Genomic DNA, 19,676 nt, shown 5'->3' on the forward strand with positions numbered 1-19,676 from the left:
AGAAACCAGCTCAGAAAGACTTGAATGGGTCAGTCAGTTTTTTAGCATTTTCATAATTCTAACTATAGAAAGGTTAGGGGAGCTTGATCTCACTTCAATGCTGAAAAATGAATTGTCCATAGATGTAGCCGTAGACAAAATGATTCTAGTTTTTGAGGACGTCTGTTCCACTCTAGCAATCTCTGAATGTGTTCCACAGGGCGGGACACATTCTAAAATTCCGAAGTATAGGAAGAATTTGTTCAAAAAGAGTTGCAAACTAGCAAAAAGGCTCCAGAGCATTTGAATCCAGTAGTTGTGGCTAGCCTTCAAGAAAGTTGGATTTAATCCATGGTAGAATTAGGCATCCATTGAGACAGATCAGTTGAACAAGGAAAGCAGAGTTGTTCAAGAGGTGAGGTCGAATCCGAAGGCTTTTTCTCTTATGCAAACTCTAAAGAGAAGATCAAACACCCTGTAGGGCCTTTGAGGTCGATGGGGAAAGCCATAGAACAATGTAGAGTCTATGGCGAACATACTTGGAGATCAGTTCTCTAGTGTGTTTTCAACTCCATTGAGTTTAGGAGCAACAGTCCATTGCTCTATTGATGAGTTTGTTGGACTGGCAAGTTTGTCAAGCAGAGCATTTAGATGATCTTGTAGTCACAGATCAGGACGCTTTAGAGGCCATCAGGGACTTGAGACTCTCGAGCTCCCCTGGCCCTGATGGGGTGACATCTCAGTTTCTGATGAGATGCTCACTGGTTCTTGCTCTGTTTTCTCGTACTTGATGCGTTGCATCTTGGACCAGGGCAAGTTCCCCTCTTCTCTGAAGGTAGCTCATGTTGTTCCAATTTTCAAAGGGGAGATAAGTCACTCCCAGTAATTATAGGCCGATCTCTCTCACTTCGAATATTGCGAAGGGTTTGAGAAGATCATGAAGTTCAAACTTGTTGAATTTCTTGAAATTCATGAAGTCCTTCCTCCTAGCCAGCATGGGTTCCGAGCACATTTTAGCACGGTTACCCAACTGATTGAACATATAGAGCAGGTTTATTGAGGGGCTGGAGAGCCATGAATCAGTCGATGTAGTTTTATCTCGACTTTGCCAAGGCTTTGACAAGGTAGATCATGGCCTTTTAGTTAACAGGCTCCATGAGATTGGGATCCAAGGCAAGGTTCTCAATTGGTTAAGAAGTTTCATTTGTGGTAGAAAACAATTAGTTAAGGTTGAGGGATCTCTTAGTGACATACATGATGTCAAGTCGGGTGTCCCCTCAGGGCTCCATTTTGGGCCTCTCCTTTTCATTATCTTCATTGCTCCGCTTCAGAAGCTTGGTAGTTGTAATGTCAGTATCTCTTCTTATGCTGATGACACAAAATTGGTAGTTGTAGGAATGGTCAGAACTCCGGTGTCTGTTAGGGGTCCTAGATCAAATCTACTCCTGGGTTGTTGCGAGTAACATGGCACTGAATGGAATGAAATTCCGCTCAATGACCTTTGGGTCGACGCCATTAGACACTCCACTATTAGATGATGAAGTAAGGACATTGAGCAGATCTCATCCATGAAGGATTTAGGTGTAGTCCTCCAAATAATGGAAAGTTCGATGAGCATATCCAATTGAAAGTTGGTAAAGCTTTTCAAACATGTGGTTGGATATATCGCACGTTTAAGTCCAGAGATAGTATCACGATGCTAACTCTGTACAAGTCGATTGTTCAGCCGCATCTTGAATATGCCTCTCCCATTTGGGCTCCAATTAGTTCAGCAGGTTTGCAAAAGCTCGAGCAGGTCCAAAGATGTTTTACTAGGAACATCGAGGATATGAGAGAGCTCTCGTATTGGAGAGGGTTAAGAAAGGTTGGGATTGTACAGTATTCAGAGAAGGTACGAAAGGTATCTGATATTGTACGTTTTCAAAAGCATTTCATGAGCTTTGTCCCAACCCAGGATTTAGGGTCAATTCTAGTGACCGTAGAGGCTTAACGTGCGTTTTGAGAGCACCTTCAAGCCCTGAGAATCCAGGCTAGTTAAAACAATGAAGTCCAACTCTCTTCTTTCTCGGGCTCCTTCATTGTTCAATTTGCTGCCCATCAAATATTCGTAGGGTTTATGTAGGGGTTGATCCAGTAGCAAGATTTAAGTCAGACTTGGACAAGTTTTTGACTAAAATTCCGGATCAACCTTATATTCAAGGATTAGCCAGATCAGCCAATTCTAATTCGTTGGTCGATCAAATAATATATATATATATATAAATCAAGTAAAAATGAATAATCTTCTCGTCTTGAACTGCTGGATTCCAATCCTGGTAGCGGTAAGGAAGTCCGCAAAAAAAAAAAAAAAAAAACGAATTTTTGGGTCTTAAGCGTCAATTAACTCGTCAGTTTTGGTCTCAATTCCTAATTTTTGGCCACGTTTTGGTCATTGTCTATTCATTGGGCTTAAAATGTCTTTCTTATTTGCCATAAAAACATGCACCCCTACTTATGAGGGTTTAACATTATAACCTCGGGTCGGTCAGATGGGTTGGTGGGTCAAAAACTATGATCCCAGGTCTTAGGAGTCGGATCACGTTCCACGTGGAACTTCACTCCTCTTGTAGGACTTGAGAAGTTTGGAACCTCGTTACATGTGAGTTAAGACTTATATGAGACATGCCACAACATGTATGATTCCCAGGTGAACAACACCTGCGATACAAATAGGTCAAATTATTGTCCATTTCAATCATCAGTCATGTCGGAAAAATCGACATCTGCACCCAATGGATCGGAAAAACCGAGCGCCGTCAATTGTATGACGAAGTACACCGGTTTTGTTCCCAACCATCTAACGTCCAGAAGCGATCGCAGGACATCTTTGTCGTCCCCCCAAACGAAAGTGGGCATGAACAATACAACTTGGTGGGAAAAAATGACAAAGATAAATGAGCTTCCTTTACGAGGCTCTTCACTTTTATCATTGAGCCTCTTGGTTATTCTTAGACTCAGCCATTGGGCTCTGATCACGTTTCTGTCCATAACTGACATAGAGGTGAAAAGCAAAGAGGCTAAAAGTCCGAGAACATTTTTTTGACAATGAAAATGGGTCTCAATCAACACATTTGACGAAAAACATCAGGCATTGGTGAAAAATGAATGAATTATCTTTTAATATAGAGTTTAAATTTATACTTTTTTTTAGAAAGTTTGCATAAAAGGCAGGCATTATTTAAGGGGCACACAGTAATATCAAAGTACAGTACACTAGATCTTTATTTGAAGTTTAGAATTACAACTTTTCTTTAAAAAGCATCCAAAATATCCAAAATAATCAAATAAAACAGGCGTCATATCTCTTAAGATGTATTATTCCATGATTATGAAGCATCCAAATGAGTTTAAAGAACATGATGTCGCCCAGAGCTACAAAATGTCTACTTTTGGATTGAGGGTTATTCCCAGAGTGAGAACTACAATTTTATAACAAGTGAACCAAATTACTTGAAATTTGGTCAAGCGGTTTCTGAAACAATTTTCTACAAATAATATTATTAGCAAAAAAGTATTGACTGATTGTTTAGAGTAAATTCTTGTTAATTCAAGAAAACCTGATTCGCACTTTTCAACTGCTGTACTTTAAGACAAGTCATTTTAAGTACATTTACATGCCTAGTTTGAAGCACATACCATCAATGGTTAGGAAAATGATATCCGTCGCAATTTTTTTTTCAATACTTATGCCAATAATTGACATTCAAAAACTTAATCAGCAAAAGTTTAGGCCTTACTTGGCGGGAAAGGTTTGGTGATCACAAAAAGTGGCGTGTCCTTGCCTTAGTGTCCTTGGATGATCTACATCATGAACCAAGGACACTAAAGCAGGGACTCTTTAGAGTCCCTGCATGAACTTGCTTGCTATTCTACTTCCATTCTAAATTAGCCGCATAATAATTCGACAAAGCAAGGCAGAAGAAAGAAATTACACCTAGTAGAGGAATTTGACCGCGAATTCAATGCATGAGTTTGGACACCCTGAAGTGGTCTGTCACACTTAGGCCTTCACTTTTGAACAATAAAGAAAGTAGAGTCAATTCAGGTTTTATTGAGGTTTTCATTGCAGCAGATTGATGGTTGCGCCATCCCCAACGGGAAACTACTCCCAGAGAGCCTTTCCGTTGTCACTTGCCACCCATATGTTCTAAAAACGTTTGCTCACCAAACATACTCTTGTCTATTTGCTTTTTGATTGAATGTGCCTATTCTCTTAAAGCGAAGGAATGAGTCTTAGATCGAGAAAATATCCGACTTATGTAGTATGGTACGACCTTTTCTCGATCTAAGATTCACTCCTTGCCTGTAAAAAATTAGGTTCTGGTCCTTACCCTTGAAAAGGTTCAATACCTAGAACGGTCCTTCATCTTGAAATAATTTCCAGTTGAAGCGTCCTTCGGTTTTGTACTTACGTCGGCAATATCCAGGAAGTCCGGTCCAGAGGGCATTGGGCAGACAGGAGCGTCGTCGGGACCCGACCAATCGAAAGCCCACCTGACACGAGAAGAGACATTCCGTGTCCACCTCGTGACCATGGCGGATGATGGCATTGGGGCTCGTGGTAGTGGAACACTGAATATGTCCATTACGGGGTGCGTTCAAAGAGCGGCAGGACTTGGCCAGACACCTGCTTCGAACACATCATCAGGGGTAAGAAAGGCAATTAGACAAGCCACATTCATATTTGGGACATTGAAGCAGGAAAGGAAGATGGCGTCACCAACAAATTTATGAGGCTTAATAATTCTTTCTTTAGGGATTGAATTAGAGTTCCAATTACAGTAATCTATCCATTAAAGGGATGGTTCATGTAGCATTGCAATTTCATAAACTGTCACAATTTTACTCAGTGATGTGCTAAAAAAAATATGTATAGCCGAAAGAAAGGTGTTTTTAGACTTAATTTTAATGAATTAGAATATCCTTTTACAAAAGACTTTTTGAAACCTTAGATAAGGTTTTTGTCTAATATGGCGCGTTATATCGTGGTTTTTTAGTCCCCCTACTGTATTGAAAAGTACCCCAATGACCTCCCAAAATTTGTGCAGATATCATCAGACAGCTGCCAATTAAAGGCGCCAATTGTCAACACAGACCTCGTCTCGGTTCCACTCCATGTGGCGTTGCGCAAACAAGTCCGCACAGCCGAGCCCTGAAGTTGAAAGCCGGAATGGCACCGAATGCCGCACGCAGAGTTGAACACGTTAATGCAGTGGTCGCGGATGAAATGGCCGTTGGCCGGTGGGTACAAGGGAGGACAGTCCAGTCTCTGGCATCTGAAATTTGATGAGTTTTTTTCCCTTCAATCCAATTCTTCATTAGCCGACAATAGATTGAAGTAATATAGTAGGCCCATCCTCAGGATGGTAACAGGGTACTCATTTTAGCTAACTTTCAGTCATTATTATACATATGATTCAGAAACGATAAAACTCAAATAACTGAATTCCTCATCTCAATTTCCTTTTTCAAGTTTTTATAACACTTGACCTGGACGCATTTTAACCGTCAAATTACATCGGTGATTTTGGCCAAACCTTTCGTCTATCCAAGCCAATTGGCGCTATTTAACACTAAAAGCCATGTTAATTCAGATTCATTTGCCCATTTTTCCCTATTTTTCCGTCGAAGCCCCCTCATGGCGAATGCCGTATCTATGTCCCCGAAATGACAGTTTCCAAACAACTCCCAAAAGGCAGTATGCGGGTGTTGAGGCTTACTTTCCCTCGCTCATATGGAATCCGGGTTGACACGAGCATTGTTCTTGACTCGTACTTGCTCGAGGGCTCGTTTGATGAGGCAAAGGACACCTTTGACAACTTTCCCGTTCCCCTGGACCCACTTGGGGTTTGTAAGTGCCCTCTGGGCAAGCTAGAGATTGAATGGAACATCATGACTCATGGCTCTCCACGGTGGGAACAGGATCATCTACTCATGCTCACCCTGACATCCGCCTTCTTGGATCCCTTGGCCGAAATAGCCCGGTGGACAAAGGCATAAATGTTGACCCGTGTGTGTTCCACAGGCACACATGGCTCGGGGATCACAACAAAAGCCACTGGAGACGGGTACTTGCGACAGGTCATTCCACGCACATAATTTGGAACATGCCGTTGGAGACTCGGGTTCGTATCCACCCAAGGACAGATCTGAGGCAGGTTTATATAAATTGGCATGTTTAGAAAGGAAGTAAGAGGAAGTCTGATCTCTAAACTATAGAGGAAAAAGGGGGGGGGTAATATTTCATCCCATTTGACATTAAAAAAAAGTACTATTTCTTTGCCAGTGTTGCCAAGACCAGTTTTTTTACCTCATTTGCTGAGCTTTGTGAATGAAAGACCTTTTTTACTGAGAGGCCATTCCACCACCATCTGGTCAGTTTTGGGGTGAAAAATGGGTAACTTTGAAAACGATGGATGTTCTTTGAGTTTCCTTTGTGAAAGGATTTTTTTTCAAAGAAAGAGGGATTAAGAAGAAAAGAAACTGTTGTTTTGAGTTTTGCAGCCCTATAAATTATGATCTAGACACCTGATTCAGACAGCCTGTACTCTATGTACCACGTGTTCTTGAAGCTTTGGTGTATGTAGAAGAGGGTTTGACTCCTTTGTTCGTTTTAGTTCACTTTCAACCTCAAATGCCAATTCAAACGCTTCTCGCCCGTCCAATTGGAACTCACGAATGGGCCCAATTGTAACTTGAAATGAAGTCTAATATAAAAATGAATCATGTTCGGCTCGTCGCTCTGACATGATGACAATGATCACCGCTAAACCACGAATCAATTGCCCTGAAGGAGAAAGGGTTCGATTTTACCTTCGTGAAGGGCCCTTCTGGCGAGAGCTTCGAACTCTTGGAACGAATCCAAGATGAAGCTATGCTCGGCCTTAGGCTCTGAGGCCATGGCCAAAAGCTCCTTTACATTGCCATTTCGGATCCCAAAAGTGAACAAGGTCACGCCTAGGCGTTTCAAAAGGTCGGCCGTGGGTCTTGGATCTCCACCATTGGAATAGCCATCTGTGATGAGGAACACGGCCTTGGTCGAATACGTTCGAGCATGCTGAAAACACATTCCAAGCACCCAATTTGAGCAATGACTGCATTTGGAATGAAGCCAGCCCAAGGGATGTTGAGAATTTGAAATGAACCCCGCCACCCCTCCTCACCTGGAGCACGTCCAAGGCCTGCATGAGTGCTCCTAAGGTGTAAGTGCCTCCGCTGTTGTACGAAATGGCTGGGATTTCCTCGTCGAGCAAGAAACATTTCTGGAAAAGGGGCGAGGGACTGGAAATGTGATCCACTTGACGGATCACTTGATCTACGGAGCTGTACGTGACCACCACCACCCGAGTCGTGTTGAAGGACACGGTGAAGTCCGCTAGAAGCTGAACATCCAGACTCAGTCTCAGTGAGAGGACCATTTATCTTACCTCCCAAGAGCCCACTGACCTTTTTGATAAATTTTATTTCATTGTGGAAATTCTCCGCTCCAACGGAGGCACTTGAATCCACCAGGAAAACGAGATCCACTTCTTGGTGGGGATGGTTCCTCAGTCTGGCCACTCCTCGCTTCAGAATCGAGCCCAAATTCTCAACCTTGGAGGGTTGTCGGGGCGTCAAGTCCGATCGACCACCGAGTTCGCCTGAGTCCCGAGAAAAGAAGGAAAAAGAAAGGCCAGAGGGCCCTTTTTAAACAGGCGGGAACCTCTCGACAAAAATAAGGTTATCAAGATGTGACAAGGTTTTGTTCCATCTCTCGGGTTGGAATCGATCTCGCATCAAGAAGCCACATTCCTGATTGTCATTGGAAGGAAATCTTCGAGGATTACTGGCATCTGGCGGCGTGTTTACCGTCCCAAAAGGCCAAAATTGTGCCCCCCAAAGTATTCATTATTGGATAGAGACCAGTGATGCCCCAAACACGGGGCGGGGACCATCTCGGTGCTCTCGTTGGATCTTGGCAAGATCGTGGTGGGGGAAAAAGACCTCCAAAAAACACAACAACTTCATATCGCGTTTTCCCGGGAGGCATGATTAAAAGGAAAACATGTTCGATGACTAACAATAAAACCATTGAATATAACGTGATGTCCTATATCCAGGGTAGAAAAGACGACATCCGCATCCGCCACTACCGTACGATGGGTGTTCCACCGAATACAAACCAAATACGAGCCACACTTGAAATATCCATGTAGTTTTCTAATCTAGCAATGGACAGTAAGTTTACAAAAAAATGTGTGTACGCCTATATGATCACTTGCAGACCTAGAGGAGTACAAGGAAAGAGCATCCATCCATCCTTAGGTTACCTTGGAGATTGTCAGGTACAAGTTTGGAAGGGAACCGTTCGTTTTCCTCCAATGTCGTGGCGGCAGCATTCGCTTCCACTTGACCACCACTCCCGTAAATCAAAAGAACGAGCAGCCAAACGTCCACGAGAAAGGGTAAAAACATCACCTCACGTCGCCTCATTCTAATCTATTTCGTCTTTCACTTGGCTCTCCCAGGCATTGCACATGACAAGTCAATTTTCGACACGATTGCTACTGCCGAGCCGAGAACTGCCGGAGTCGACGGGGAATGTCGCCCGGGATTATAATAATGTTGCAAAACGCTTAATAACGAATGGGATCTGTTCGGAATGGGTCCACAAGAAGTAACTGATCCCATCCAGGAGAAGATGAAGCAGTTTCTTTTGATTGAGTACACTTCCAAAGAACAAGGGGAACAAGACGACGAGGAGGAGGATCGGTTCAAGACAGAAAGAGAGTTAGGGAGACAGAGAGAGAAGGGGACAGAGATACAGTAGAGGGGGTGGATGCGGACAAGCCGGCTTGTTCAATGCACTTCTTGAGTACGTTAGATTGCCGGCGATCTATCAACCGAATTTTCTTGTCCTCTGTCACCAAACGACCTTTGATCTGACATTGTACAGTCTCTGGTGGACGATGATGCTCCTCCTCTCTGACCTTGAACAAGCCTGGTTCCGGATACGATTCTCGGTCAGTCCAAGTGCAAGAACTTTTCAGTGGAGTGGTCCTAATCGGGGTCCAAGTTGTTTCTGCCTTGGCGGGCGAGCTAGCGCTCATCTGTATGTCCAAATTTGTTCCGAGGTCTTTGGCCTGATGAATGAACAAAGACTTTGAAGACTTGAAGACAGCGGCAAAAAGCATGCCGGATATACATCCTCAAATAGTCGGGAGTAGAACAACGGCTCGGAATCTGATCTATCTTGTTCCAGGTAATTTCACAATGCATTTGGGATTTCGCACATCACTCTCTCCGATCTCGACCGAGAAACGTTAAAGGACGACTGACATCCTGGACCAGGCATAAACTCCTCGAGGGACAAGCAACGCTTTTCGTTAATCTTGGGTGGGGGAAAATTTGGCTAAACTTGGTGGGGGGAGGAATGCACTTGAAAGAAGTACGTTGTCAATCCTGCTCCTTTGCTCAAGTTATAGAGTGGCAATATGAGACTACTTGAAATTGAACCACTCAAGATCTTGAGTGGAAAACCTCATTTTCTCAAGCGATCAAGATTGCAAACGTCTATTTGAGAGCAATGATCTCATTCAAAAAAACTGTCAACGCCACCAAAGAGTGCGACTTCGTAGCTGGATGGGAGTACGAGTCATTTTTTTTGAGAAGGGAGGGGACGGCATCCAAATCATTGATATGTTTGCCTCCCTCGTATCCAATGCTTGAACACTCAATCTGGTTCATTGATGACATCGTATGTTGTCGCTTAGAGAAGGTTGGGTTTTCGACATTTGAAAATTCATTTTCTGCCACTCAGGCTTCAAGTTTTATGTAAAAGAAAATAAGTCCGAGTGACTTGCGTTGAATGAGAGAGGATCTTTATCAATGGTACAATCAATGTCTGCCACTTGATTGGGTGACATGTTAAGTGTTGTGTTCCCTTACATTGATTAGAACGGACAGAGAACTAGATATTCCAGTTCCTCCTTGAGGACGGAAGAATGTCTTTTTGTCATCATCTTGAACGGCGATGAATCATAGCTATTCGTACTACTAGACAATGGGTTGTGGAGCGACAAATTGCCGGTTTTTTGACATGGGATCTAAACTCATAAACCAAGTATAATAGCTGTTTACTTTTCTTGGGAACGTTTTGCCCTTCGGTGTCGTCAGGGTGCCAGAGGATGTCTACATGTAAGAATAAGCCATCCTATCGGGTAATTCTATCATGCTTTTAAAAATCTCTACCAGATGGAGACACAGCAAGGGCAAGCAACTGAAGCTTGAGAGTGCGTTGACCTTGACATGAGCTACTAATGGCTGTAAACATATAAACAATCTAGGCTAAATGTATGTCAGACAAAATGAAATAGAATAGGGCTAGTCAAGTAAACGCGTTCATGGACAACTGACGTTATTCCATGGAGTAAAATCAAAGACAACATGCCCAGCCAAACCACACTGCGCATGCATTGGATTTTGACATTTTTTCCATTTTACATGCTTGTCTAGACAATTAGCATTGTGGTATTGAGCCAATTTGATAGTGCGTTCACTAGTTAACACCAAACATGCTCATTTAGTAGGGTTTTGTGACACAACTCACTCAAAATCACTCGATTATGGAAAATTCAATGGGCGAATGGTGCGACTTGACTGTGATGTTTGTCTTAGTTCTCTCTCCCCAAAATACCCAAAATCAGGGTGCCGGACCACATTTTTCCTTGAATTTCCTTTACTTGACATCCCCTATTAATCTATCGATTAACGTTAATGCTTTTTAACTTTCACCCTTTCATACGTTCAATCTTAATGTTCGGCAAAGTAAACGTTTATGCATGATAATTGTCTGCCTCCCGCATTAAAGAAATGAGACAAATGTTTGGATTGCTGTTTTAATGCATGTGTATTTCATCAAGAACATATAATTTCGAACTTGCATACAGCTTTGTTTCATCACCTGGGATTTCCGAGTACTCCAATGTATATTACACAATACATGAACTGTATGCGTAGATTCACTTTGGATTCAATTTGCATTTCAAGTAACTTTTTAGTTAGAGTTCATTCAGTTCAAATCTTCAAAATTATCGTAATATTGAGGGATGCTCCATTGATTTTTGATTTGATGGTTTATCATCAGGATACATCACGTTATCAAAAGCCCACTTTTTCTTATCTCGCTTTAATCTATTCTAATTCATTTTCCTAAGGGTGCTCTACAATTTCAGCCATTGTACTCTCCTTGGTTTACAAGATTGTAAAGCGGATTTGCGTTCATAAGTTCAGCCCTTGACCTTTATCCGATTGCTTCAACTTGGATTCGGTATAAAGTTAGGATTTCTGGGACTTAAGATGACTTTTTGGATATCTCTGGCAACGAAAGGACTTTGCGAACACAATATGATGGTTGAGAAAAAGGAAGTCTGGATATTCCGTAGATCTTGGCAAATCTTTTCATTGCAAACCAGAAACAGACATGGTTGAATAATTCAGACCGAAATTGAACCTCAGCTCAACCAACCATTTGGTTTCTGAGCAATATCCTTTGTCGTACATATTTAAAGCAAGATTTGCAAACCTAGATAAGGCTTGGTGTTTTTTTCCATGCAATTACGTTCTCTCACAGCTCATGAGTCCTCTGCGCTCAGACAGACTTGTGTATGTATGTGTGGCGTGTGTGGTCTTTAAGTTGGTGTCAATATTGATCTTTCTTGCCCTCTCGACCAAGAAAATGATGAGATGAACTGGGAAAGAGGAGAGGCCAAAAGAGACACTTGGCTTTCACTTTTCATGGAGCCGTAGTTGAAGACTATTTTGGGGCTTCGCGAGCCAGATTTCCGACTCACTTTTTTTAGCGAGTAATAGGCAATGCAGCAAGCATTCTGGACTGATGCGGTACCCTCAAGTCTTCACTTTCCAATGGCTTAACTCATTCATAGAGACTCATGAAGCAGAAAAAAATCAGTTCCTTGTAGGTGCAGGAATGCGAACTCCTTTCAAGGAATCATCAAAAACTTTAGTAAAAAGTTATTGTCAGTTTTTTGACGACTGAAAAAAACAAGTTTCGAGCCGGATTTAATGTTTTCCCGCAATGTTGACAACCATAGCCTCCTCCGTGAGTATAGCAATCCTAATTTTAATCATCCGCTAGTCTTTCAAAACAAAAAAAGCGTCATTCATTTACTCATGAACTTTGATGGAAACGTAGAAGGAAAACAGACGAACATGTTTGCCCCACAAAAAATAGAAAGGCGGCATTGAGTGATAAGAGATTAGACAAGAAGCTTACTCGCTGTAAATAAGAAAAAAAGAGCATCGTGTCGTAAATTCAAATAATAATGTTGGCTGCCCATAAATTTGGGAAGGTTTGATAAGAATCTCGTCCCAAGGTCCTCTGGGGACAAGCAATCAACATGATCTCTCTCCGCTACTGCTCTCTGTGCTCCCATTATTACATTGAATTATGCCTCGCTTTCCTCACGTTTGAAGGCCAGAATGAATCGAGGGAAACAGAGAGGTGCGATCAGTTCCGTTCAAGCGCCTTTGGCGAGGCCATTTCCCGTTCCAGAGAACATGCCCAGATTCGACGCACTCCCGACAAGGAATGAGAGCGTGACAAGGAAGTCAGGTTGGACCACGCCAAGGTGGAACTTAGGTGGTGCTTTTTTGTGTGGTTGACAGGAAGCAACTTCAACTTCATCTTCGAGACGGAGAAAAAAGTGACCCATTTTTTTCAATCCCCATTTCGTTCCACCCGCTTGTAAAAATGGTGCCGAACTAGAAAAAAAGCCCAGCAAATCATCCGCAGAAAGATCAGGTAAGGCCCTTGTTCCGAATATCCACTCCATAGCTGGAATACTCTCTTGTGGGTTCCCTAACAGCTTGAATCTGTGGCATGAGCCACTCGATGGACTACTTCCCAGCGATTTATCCGTTTATCTAGTCTGTTGAAGAGTGGAGGGATTTGTTTGTCTCGAGTGAGACGACTTCGCAGAAGGTTTGCAATTTCTTTGGGAATGCATCCTGTCAAGCGCAAAACTGACGAAACTAACTTGGAACTCGCGTTTCTGTTTGCTTGGCACTTTATTTGATTTTAATTGATCCCCTAGACTTCGGCTCTGTTCAAGCCTCCCAAGGTCTGGCGCATGTTTCTCGGTCTGGTTGTTCCCAATTCTCATTCCCCATTTCCCATCCCTATCTGGGTTTGGAGAATATTTTCTCATCAAGCTTCGGTTTAATTGGCTCAGTTTCTAATTACTTCACGCGAAAGAGGCTCGGCAAAATATATATCAACGAATGGAACATCTGGATGGCACTCTCTTTGCCAAGATAAATGACTTGGAACAACATTGGTGAATAGAAGGAAAGCACTTCAAATATCGGATAGCCAAAAAGATTTGCCTTTTGAAACCGAAAAGTTGTTTTTCAAATTTTATCAACCCACTACGGACCATGTTAAGAGCCCCATGAAAAGAGCTGGCCTTGAATATTCGCTGATTGAAAATGTACACAAAATGCTTGAAGATCATTTCAATCAAAATGCCATGATTGCCTTTTGAGAATCTCCAGCGCCAGACATTCTGACGTGACTTGGGTCAATTAGGGCCAGTCATTCTCCCTCGAGCTCAAGCACACTCTGCACATTTATGTATTCATGAATTCTTTGAGATTCCCTGTCATGTGTCACCTTGGATTCCTTCCACCAGAAACGAATCATATCCATCAAGCTGTTTCGTATGCGTAGAAAACGAATCCGCTTTTGACAATGACACTCATTCTTTCATTTCAAAGACCTACAATCAACTTTGTAGACACTGGGCCCGGCAGTAGGGGGGGGGGGTCCAAATGGGTCCAAATCTCTGGTTGCTTTCTGGCTAAATAATGCCCTGTTCGGATGGGCTCTTTGTCCACACTCTAACCCAGATTGTTTGTTATTGCGCCGCCTAAAAAGAAAACACTTAATGGCGAAAAAACGGCCCTCGAAGAAGGGCCGAGAAAGTGGAAAGTGGGAAGTGGGATGGAACCAAAGTAAGTCGAGTTGTTTTCGCCCATGAGAGGTCAGGATAAGATGCCCTCGACGACGTGTTTGGTTCAATCATTCATCCCTTCTCGGAAGTTCCTCAGGGTGACAGTCCTGTCCATCGATTATTCTTTTTGTACCTAGTTCACGGAGTGCTAGAATCGACTGGAGTTGTCCGTGTCTGGTGCCAGGGACGAACGTTGGAACTTTGGACCCCTTCTCGCTTTCCATGTTGGTCCACATAATTTGGTCACCCTGAGGTGGTTGCACCAAAGCGTTCGCACGAGGCAAATGTTTTATGCCGTAAATATTTACCAAGCTGCTTTTTAGACGCATTCCAAGGATGACACACTTTCAATTCGCATGTGGAAAAGAGCAAAGTCGTTTGAAACAAACAAGGATGGCCGACATGGGTCTTTTTTACTAATTTGTATGGAGCCTGGGAATGACATATGACTTTAAGCCATGACATCAAAGTGACCACATTTTGATGATTCATGCATGAAGCAAGCAAAAAATCACCAATTTTTGCATACCAACTGTGGCCATTTTACTTATTTTAGTGGAATTCTCAGTGGGAGGGGAAAAAAGTAGCTGAATCAAGTATGATTCATGTTGACGAAATAGCTTGTACAATCTTGGATCATTCTATCAGTTTGAATACTTTGAAAGTCACCAACCATCATGAGTTTATAGATATGTATGTAGATAATGCACTTCTGAAGTCTCTAGATGAGCAAAACTTATCTGGGATTTAATACAAACTGGGCAATCATATTTGAATCTATGTGCTATTATTAGTTTGTTCGGCTACTATTCTTGTCTCATATCATCTTTTAAAGGCCAAACTTTCTTTGGAAACCTAAGGAGAGCAAGCCCTTCATTTGTGAAGATAAAAGACAATTTGCCACCTTACTGTGAGAGATTGTGTGCTCAAATGTGCATATGGCAGTTCATCAGTGGCATTTGCAGATCATGTCTAACTCGTAAATGCTCCAACCAAGAAACGCAATGAATCGGGATGAAATAATTGATTCACAAAAAACAAGATGGATACAAAATTATTCTAGACGTTCAGCAGTTATGCACTTTGTTTTTCGGACACTTTTCGCCTTGCTCTTTAATTCATCCAGAGGTCGGAGGTGTTTGTTCACTCTGGTTTCTTCAAAAGAGATCATTACGTTAATGAAGAGTTTTTTGAACGAAAATCTGCTCTTTCGCAAGCGTTGCAAAATTGTTTTTGCTCACTTTAATAACCCTTCTTTCGAGCTTCTTAGAATCAGGTCGGAACATTTTGATCTATGCCTGTACTCCATATACTTGCCACCTACAATAGTTTTGTTCTTTCTCTTACATGACCGAGGCTTGGGTGTGTTTCGACCCCTGTTTGAAGCAACTATCACAAATGAATTTGAGTGCAAAAAACAAAGTACTTTTTCATCGCTTTGTTTGATTTGGGATAGGTTATAGGTTCTAGGTTCGTTTAGAGACTCGTTGTTTCCAAAGTCTGACGGTTAAAATAACAAAAAAGCTCCTCGGGGAATGATAGCTTTAGGGTCGATATGGACCGGGGGTTTTATTGGAAAAGTTGTCAATTAAGGGCTCTTAGGATCTGTGTATCGAAATCGAACCAAACACAGAGACGAAAGTTCGAAATTAATTTCGCACCAAAAGTAAGCAATTCAGGATTCTCTGGAATTTAGGATCAGAACCAGAAAGTTATCCTATTAATCTCGACCTTGTTTCATTCAGCATATGCAGATTGCATTTACCTCTCCTAGAGTAAGTTAGCTTTCAGGTTCCAAGAGCCTTTGGGGACCAATTCTGAATTGGAGAAAGTTCCTCATGAATAACCGCAATAGGCTTATGAATGTAGGAGAGCACGCTTGATTGGACACTCATTGATACAATGATTGCTGATGACCACTCTTTGTCAAATGAATGTTTTAAGATCGATTACGTACGTAGGGCGTACAAAGCGTGAAAATAAAATTTCAGCTTTCGGAGACTAAAAATTGATACCAAAAACAAACCGATTCAGCTCGGACGTCTTATGGACTGAAAACGCGTCCCGTATAATCAGATCAATCCTTGGGGACCGAGTGCATTGTTATTTCCAATTTTTTGAGCCATTATTTTCTTCCATACGCTACGCTACTGTAACTTCACCCAATAGATGTTACATGGAATTTGATGTATTGTTTGTTCTTTATTCGGCGTACAGGGTCAGGTGCAATTACGCTTGCAAATCTGAATCACAAATGCCAAAATCTTGGAACCATTCCAATATCTTGAAACTCAATTCGACAGTGCAATAAAACAATTGTGTGCAATTGTTGATGCCATACACTTAATCTTTTCCTATATGGCATGCATCCAGGGTCAGGTCAATTTGCCCATAACTTGAATAAATGGGAGACCAACTAATTGGTAGTAAATAACGTAGCCAATTTTGGGTTACCTCAAAGTTGAAGACTCATCAAGTGACAAATAAACCGACAAAAATTTTCTCGAAGACCAGCTTTTTTAAGATGAAGCCATCATAAAAAGCAGAAAATAGTTGACGTCATAAAAAGATTTTGCAGATATTCTCGCCCTCAAGAACCATTTCACGACATTTACGTTGTGTGATCTCCAAGTTGTTATAAATAGAGCCCACGACCCAATGCAAGTTGAAACCAAATGCCTTAAGCTATTCCACCATCTTCCCTACGAGAACAATAACCTTTTATGCGCAAAATACACCAAATATTGGTAGATGACTGCAATGGAGTCTGTTTTTTTGTTTGTCTTGAGCATGTCTAGTTTTTTTGCGCAATGTGGACGAACCACCTTTGAAAAATGCGAGTCCACTCCAACACTTTCAGTTCTTCTAAAAGCAATCCCTAGGTTCTCATCTTGCAATTTACGCCCTGAATAGGAAGATTGGCATAAAGTGAATGCTCCCCTAAATTTACATTTCAATCTCATTCTACGCTCATTCAGTGAAACGTAAAGAGACCCAATGGAAAATGACTTGTTTTCCACTCTGACGAGAAGTGCCTTGGAACAACTTTGAGAAACAAAAATACAATGGCTAAATTAATTTTGGTTGAGCCAGGGTCCAACTACAGATTGATTGGATTCTTTTATAAATTGGATTTCGGGCAATTTTGTGAGCGTGCCAAAAAACAGTCGACATGAAGCAATTGGCCCTAATTGGCAACATGATCATAGGGAAAAAGTTGAGAGCTTTGAGAGGCTAGTTATTTATTGCTGACCAATGTAATAACCAAAGGTGATAATAAAGAATAGTTCTAGGAATATGCACAATCGTAAAATGAGAATGGAAGGAGACCGAAGAAATCCAGGGAAGTAGCATTTCGCTTCACTTTGTGTCGTCTCTTATTTCTTGAGCACACAATCACGCAATTCTCGAGTTTTTCTTGCACTTTTTATGCTCCTCTTGCTTAAGAACCCTTTTATGACTGTGGAAGAATTGTAAGATGCTTAAATAGCACAACAATAACAACAACTAGATTAAAACGAGACTTTTTTGATTTTTTTTGAAGAAGACTCAATTGAGAAGTGCCTACAACATTGCATTTATTGTACGACTAAGGATTAAAATGTCATAGTTTGTATCATGATGATTCAGTCACACTAGAAAACCGCGTTCGAAAGATCGAGAGCTGAAAAACACCAAGGTGTTGCTGCAGGTGCATCATGATGTCTCACATGTCTCCGAGGTCTAACTAATGTGTTCATTTTAACTGCACTTGCATTTACCTAATTTAGCTAATGAAGGGCTTGAAATTCTATGGTATAAGTTGGTGCTCAATCAGAAGACCAACTGCTAAGTTTTTAAACGTGGCTTAAAATCGTTTCTTGTCACGATCCCAGACCATAGAAATCCAAGCATTGAGGAAGAAAAGCCTAGAGAGTGCAATGCGAGCTAGCCAGGCAGACTCGTTTTCAGAGCGAATGGGTGACAGCTGAACGGCTGATAGGGTATAATTTCTGGTTGTAGGGGCGCTGCTATCCATCAGCTGGAGTTTGCATTGTCCATAGGTTACCGATTCAGCTGCAGTAAAAAAAATACACCGAACTCGATTTATAACTCTCCTATGTTTCTTCTTCCTATGATCCAAGGGTGCCCTAGAGCGGCTAATTCAAACACTTTACGTACATGACCAAGTACTTTGTGAATTATGACGCTCTATATCTTTTTGGTAGTGGTTACAAACCCGTGAAAGAAAATGAAAATGAAAAAATAAAATACAACATGATATAGTACCTTTAGCAGTGGTTTTTAATTGCAATGTTTTTTGCGTGCATAAATGGCATATAAATATTGCTTTAATTGCAATGGAGAAAATGTGCATAAAGTGTAAACCACTGATTAAGATCGCAAAATCAAAATTTTGACCGAAAGGGAAGCCCTAGAAATAATTTTGAAAATGAATCACAAATATCAAATCACAGCAACAAAAACAGTATTGGCCCAATTGCCAAATGCATTAGCAATTTGCTATGATTAATAGACATCGCAACTCGGCACAAACATTTGTCTGGGTACGGGACGCAATTATGTGGCTTAATGCTATTACTGGCGGATTAAAAACATTGCACTCCGGAATATTTAACATTATGTTTTAATCGAAAAGCTGGCAAATTTTAAAAATGTTTACATTAATCGAAATGCATAAACTACAAGCAAGACTTCGCATTCCTTTTTGTGGAAATGCACATTTGGCTTTGAGTTTGGTCAGATAGGTTTTTTGTTCAATTTTCGTACTCAAGTTCTTCGAGATGGAGACAAAATATCACTGCAGTGGTGGCCAGATAATTAGCTTCCTCAGAATGGATTGATTTGACCTAAGAAGAAGCCTGGTTGAATCAAACTTACTAAATAGATTTCGCACCAATCAATCAATGTTAAACTTTTCCTCTAGCTCTCTGTGTTCAATACTGGTCCTATACCTCAGGCACATCCTGAAATTTCTGAAAAATCTTACTCTAAAGTCTAAAATTCTACAGTGTTCCTAAGCCTGCAGCGGTTTCATTATAAAACACCCCGTTAATATTGCAGCCATCAAACTGCCATAGTAAAAAATTCCACTGAATCATACTTACTCTGGTTAGTATTGTACATGGATGGCCCAGCTGCATTAAAAAAGCACAACAAAAACTCATGTTTACCCTTCTTCCTATTCTGTTGAATGGTCATCCCTCTCAATAAACCCGCCATATTTCTACTGGAGGCCATGATGCTTTGAATTAGACACCATCCCACTTTAGAGTTGGCACCAAAAATCTACTAATTCACGTGTTTGGTACCATGGATCGCCAAAATATGATAGAAAATTTGCAAAAAATATTACCTACGACGATTGAAAGCGTCTAAATATTCACTTTTTGACAAAAATGCCAAAATATTCACAAAAAAAATTCTTATTGGAATTAAGATGTTTTCAACAGCTCCTAGCTATTACAAATAGGCTTTTCCGTACATCCCGATAATGCAGTTGAACATCAAATATGTGCACCCTGTTTTAAAACTCGCCATGTATTTGAAATACCCCGGTCTCGTAAAACAAGGGGCTTGAGTCCGAGTGTCATTGTGGTTAATTGTTTGCCTTAATTCTCGGATTTTGAATTCTCTCGATTTCTG

At 41.4% G+C, this 19,676-nt stretch overlaps 2 protein-coding genes across 3 annotated transcripts in view; one reads left to right on the forward strand and one right to left on the reverse strand.

The window, feature by feature from the left end:
• The window catches only part of LOC131892865 (sushi, von Willebrand factor type A, EGF and pentraxin domain-containing protein 1-like), a 44,480-nt gene extending 35,729 nt beyond the window's left edge, over positions 1-8,751 (reverse strand). The window contains exons 1-8 of the mRNA XM_059242725.1: positions 8,328-8,751; positions 7,465-7,658; positions 7,182-7,400; positions 6,832-7,075; positions 5,961-6,167; positions 5,739-5,889; positions 5,115-5,294; positions 4,431-4,645 (exon numbers count right to left, since the gene is read on the reverse strand). Coding sequence (XP_059098708.1) covers positions 4,431-4,645; positions 5,115-5,294; positions 5,739-5,889; positions 5,961-6,167; positions 6,832-7,075; positions 7,182-7,400; positions 7,465-7,658; positions 8,328-8,490 — 1,573 coding nt within the window. The 5' untranslated portion in view covers positions 8,491-8,751. The remainder of the gene's footprint in view (positions 1-4,430; positions 4,646-5,114; positions 5,295-5,738; positions 5,890-5,960; positions 6,168-6,831; positions 7,076-7,181; positions 7,401-7,464; positions 7,659-8,327) is intronic.
• Positions 8,752-12,595: 3,844 nt separating this feature from the next.
• LOC131893606 (orexin/Hypocretin receptor type 1-like) overlaps positions 12,596-19,676 on the forward strand; it is a 34,436-nt gene continuing 27,355 nt past the window's right edge. For both annotated transcript variants that reach the window (XM_059243698.1, XM_059243699.1), the window contains exon 1: positions 12,596-12,820. The gene's annotated coding sequence lies outside the window, so the exon portion shown is untranslated. The remainder of the gene's footprint in view (positions 12,821-19,676) is intronic.

Source organism: Tigriopus californicus, chromosome 2, assembly GCF_007210705.1.
Source record: "Tigriopus californicus strain San Diego chromosome 2, Tcal_SD_v2.1, whole genome shotgun sequence".
NCBI classification, from domain to species: Eukaryota; Metazoa; Arthropoda; class Copepoda; order Harpacticoida; family Harpacticidae; genus Tigriopus; species Tigriopus californicus.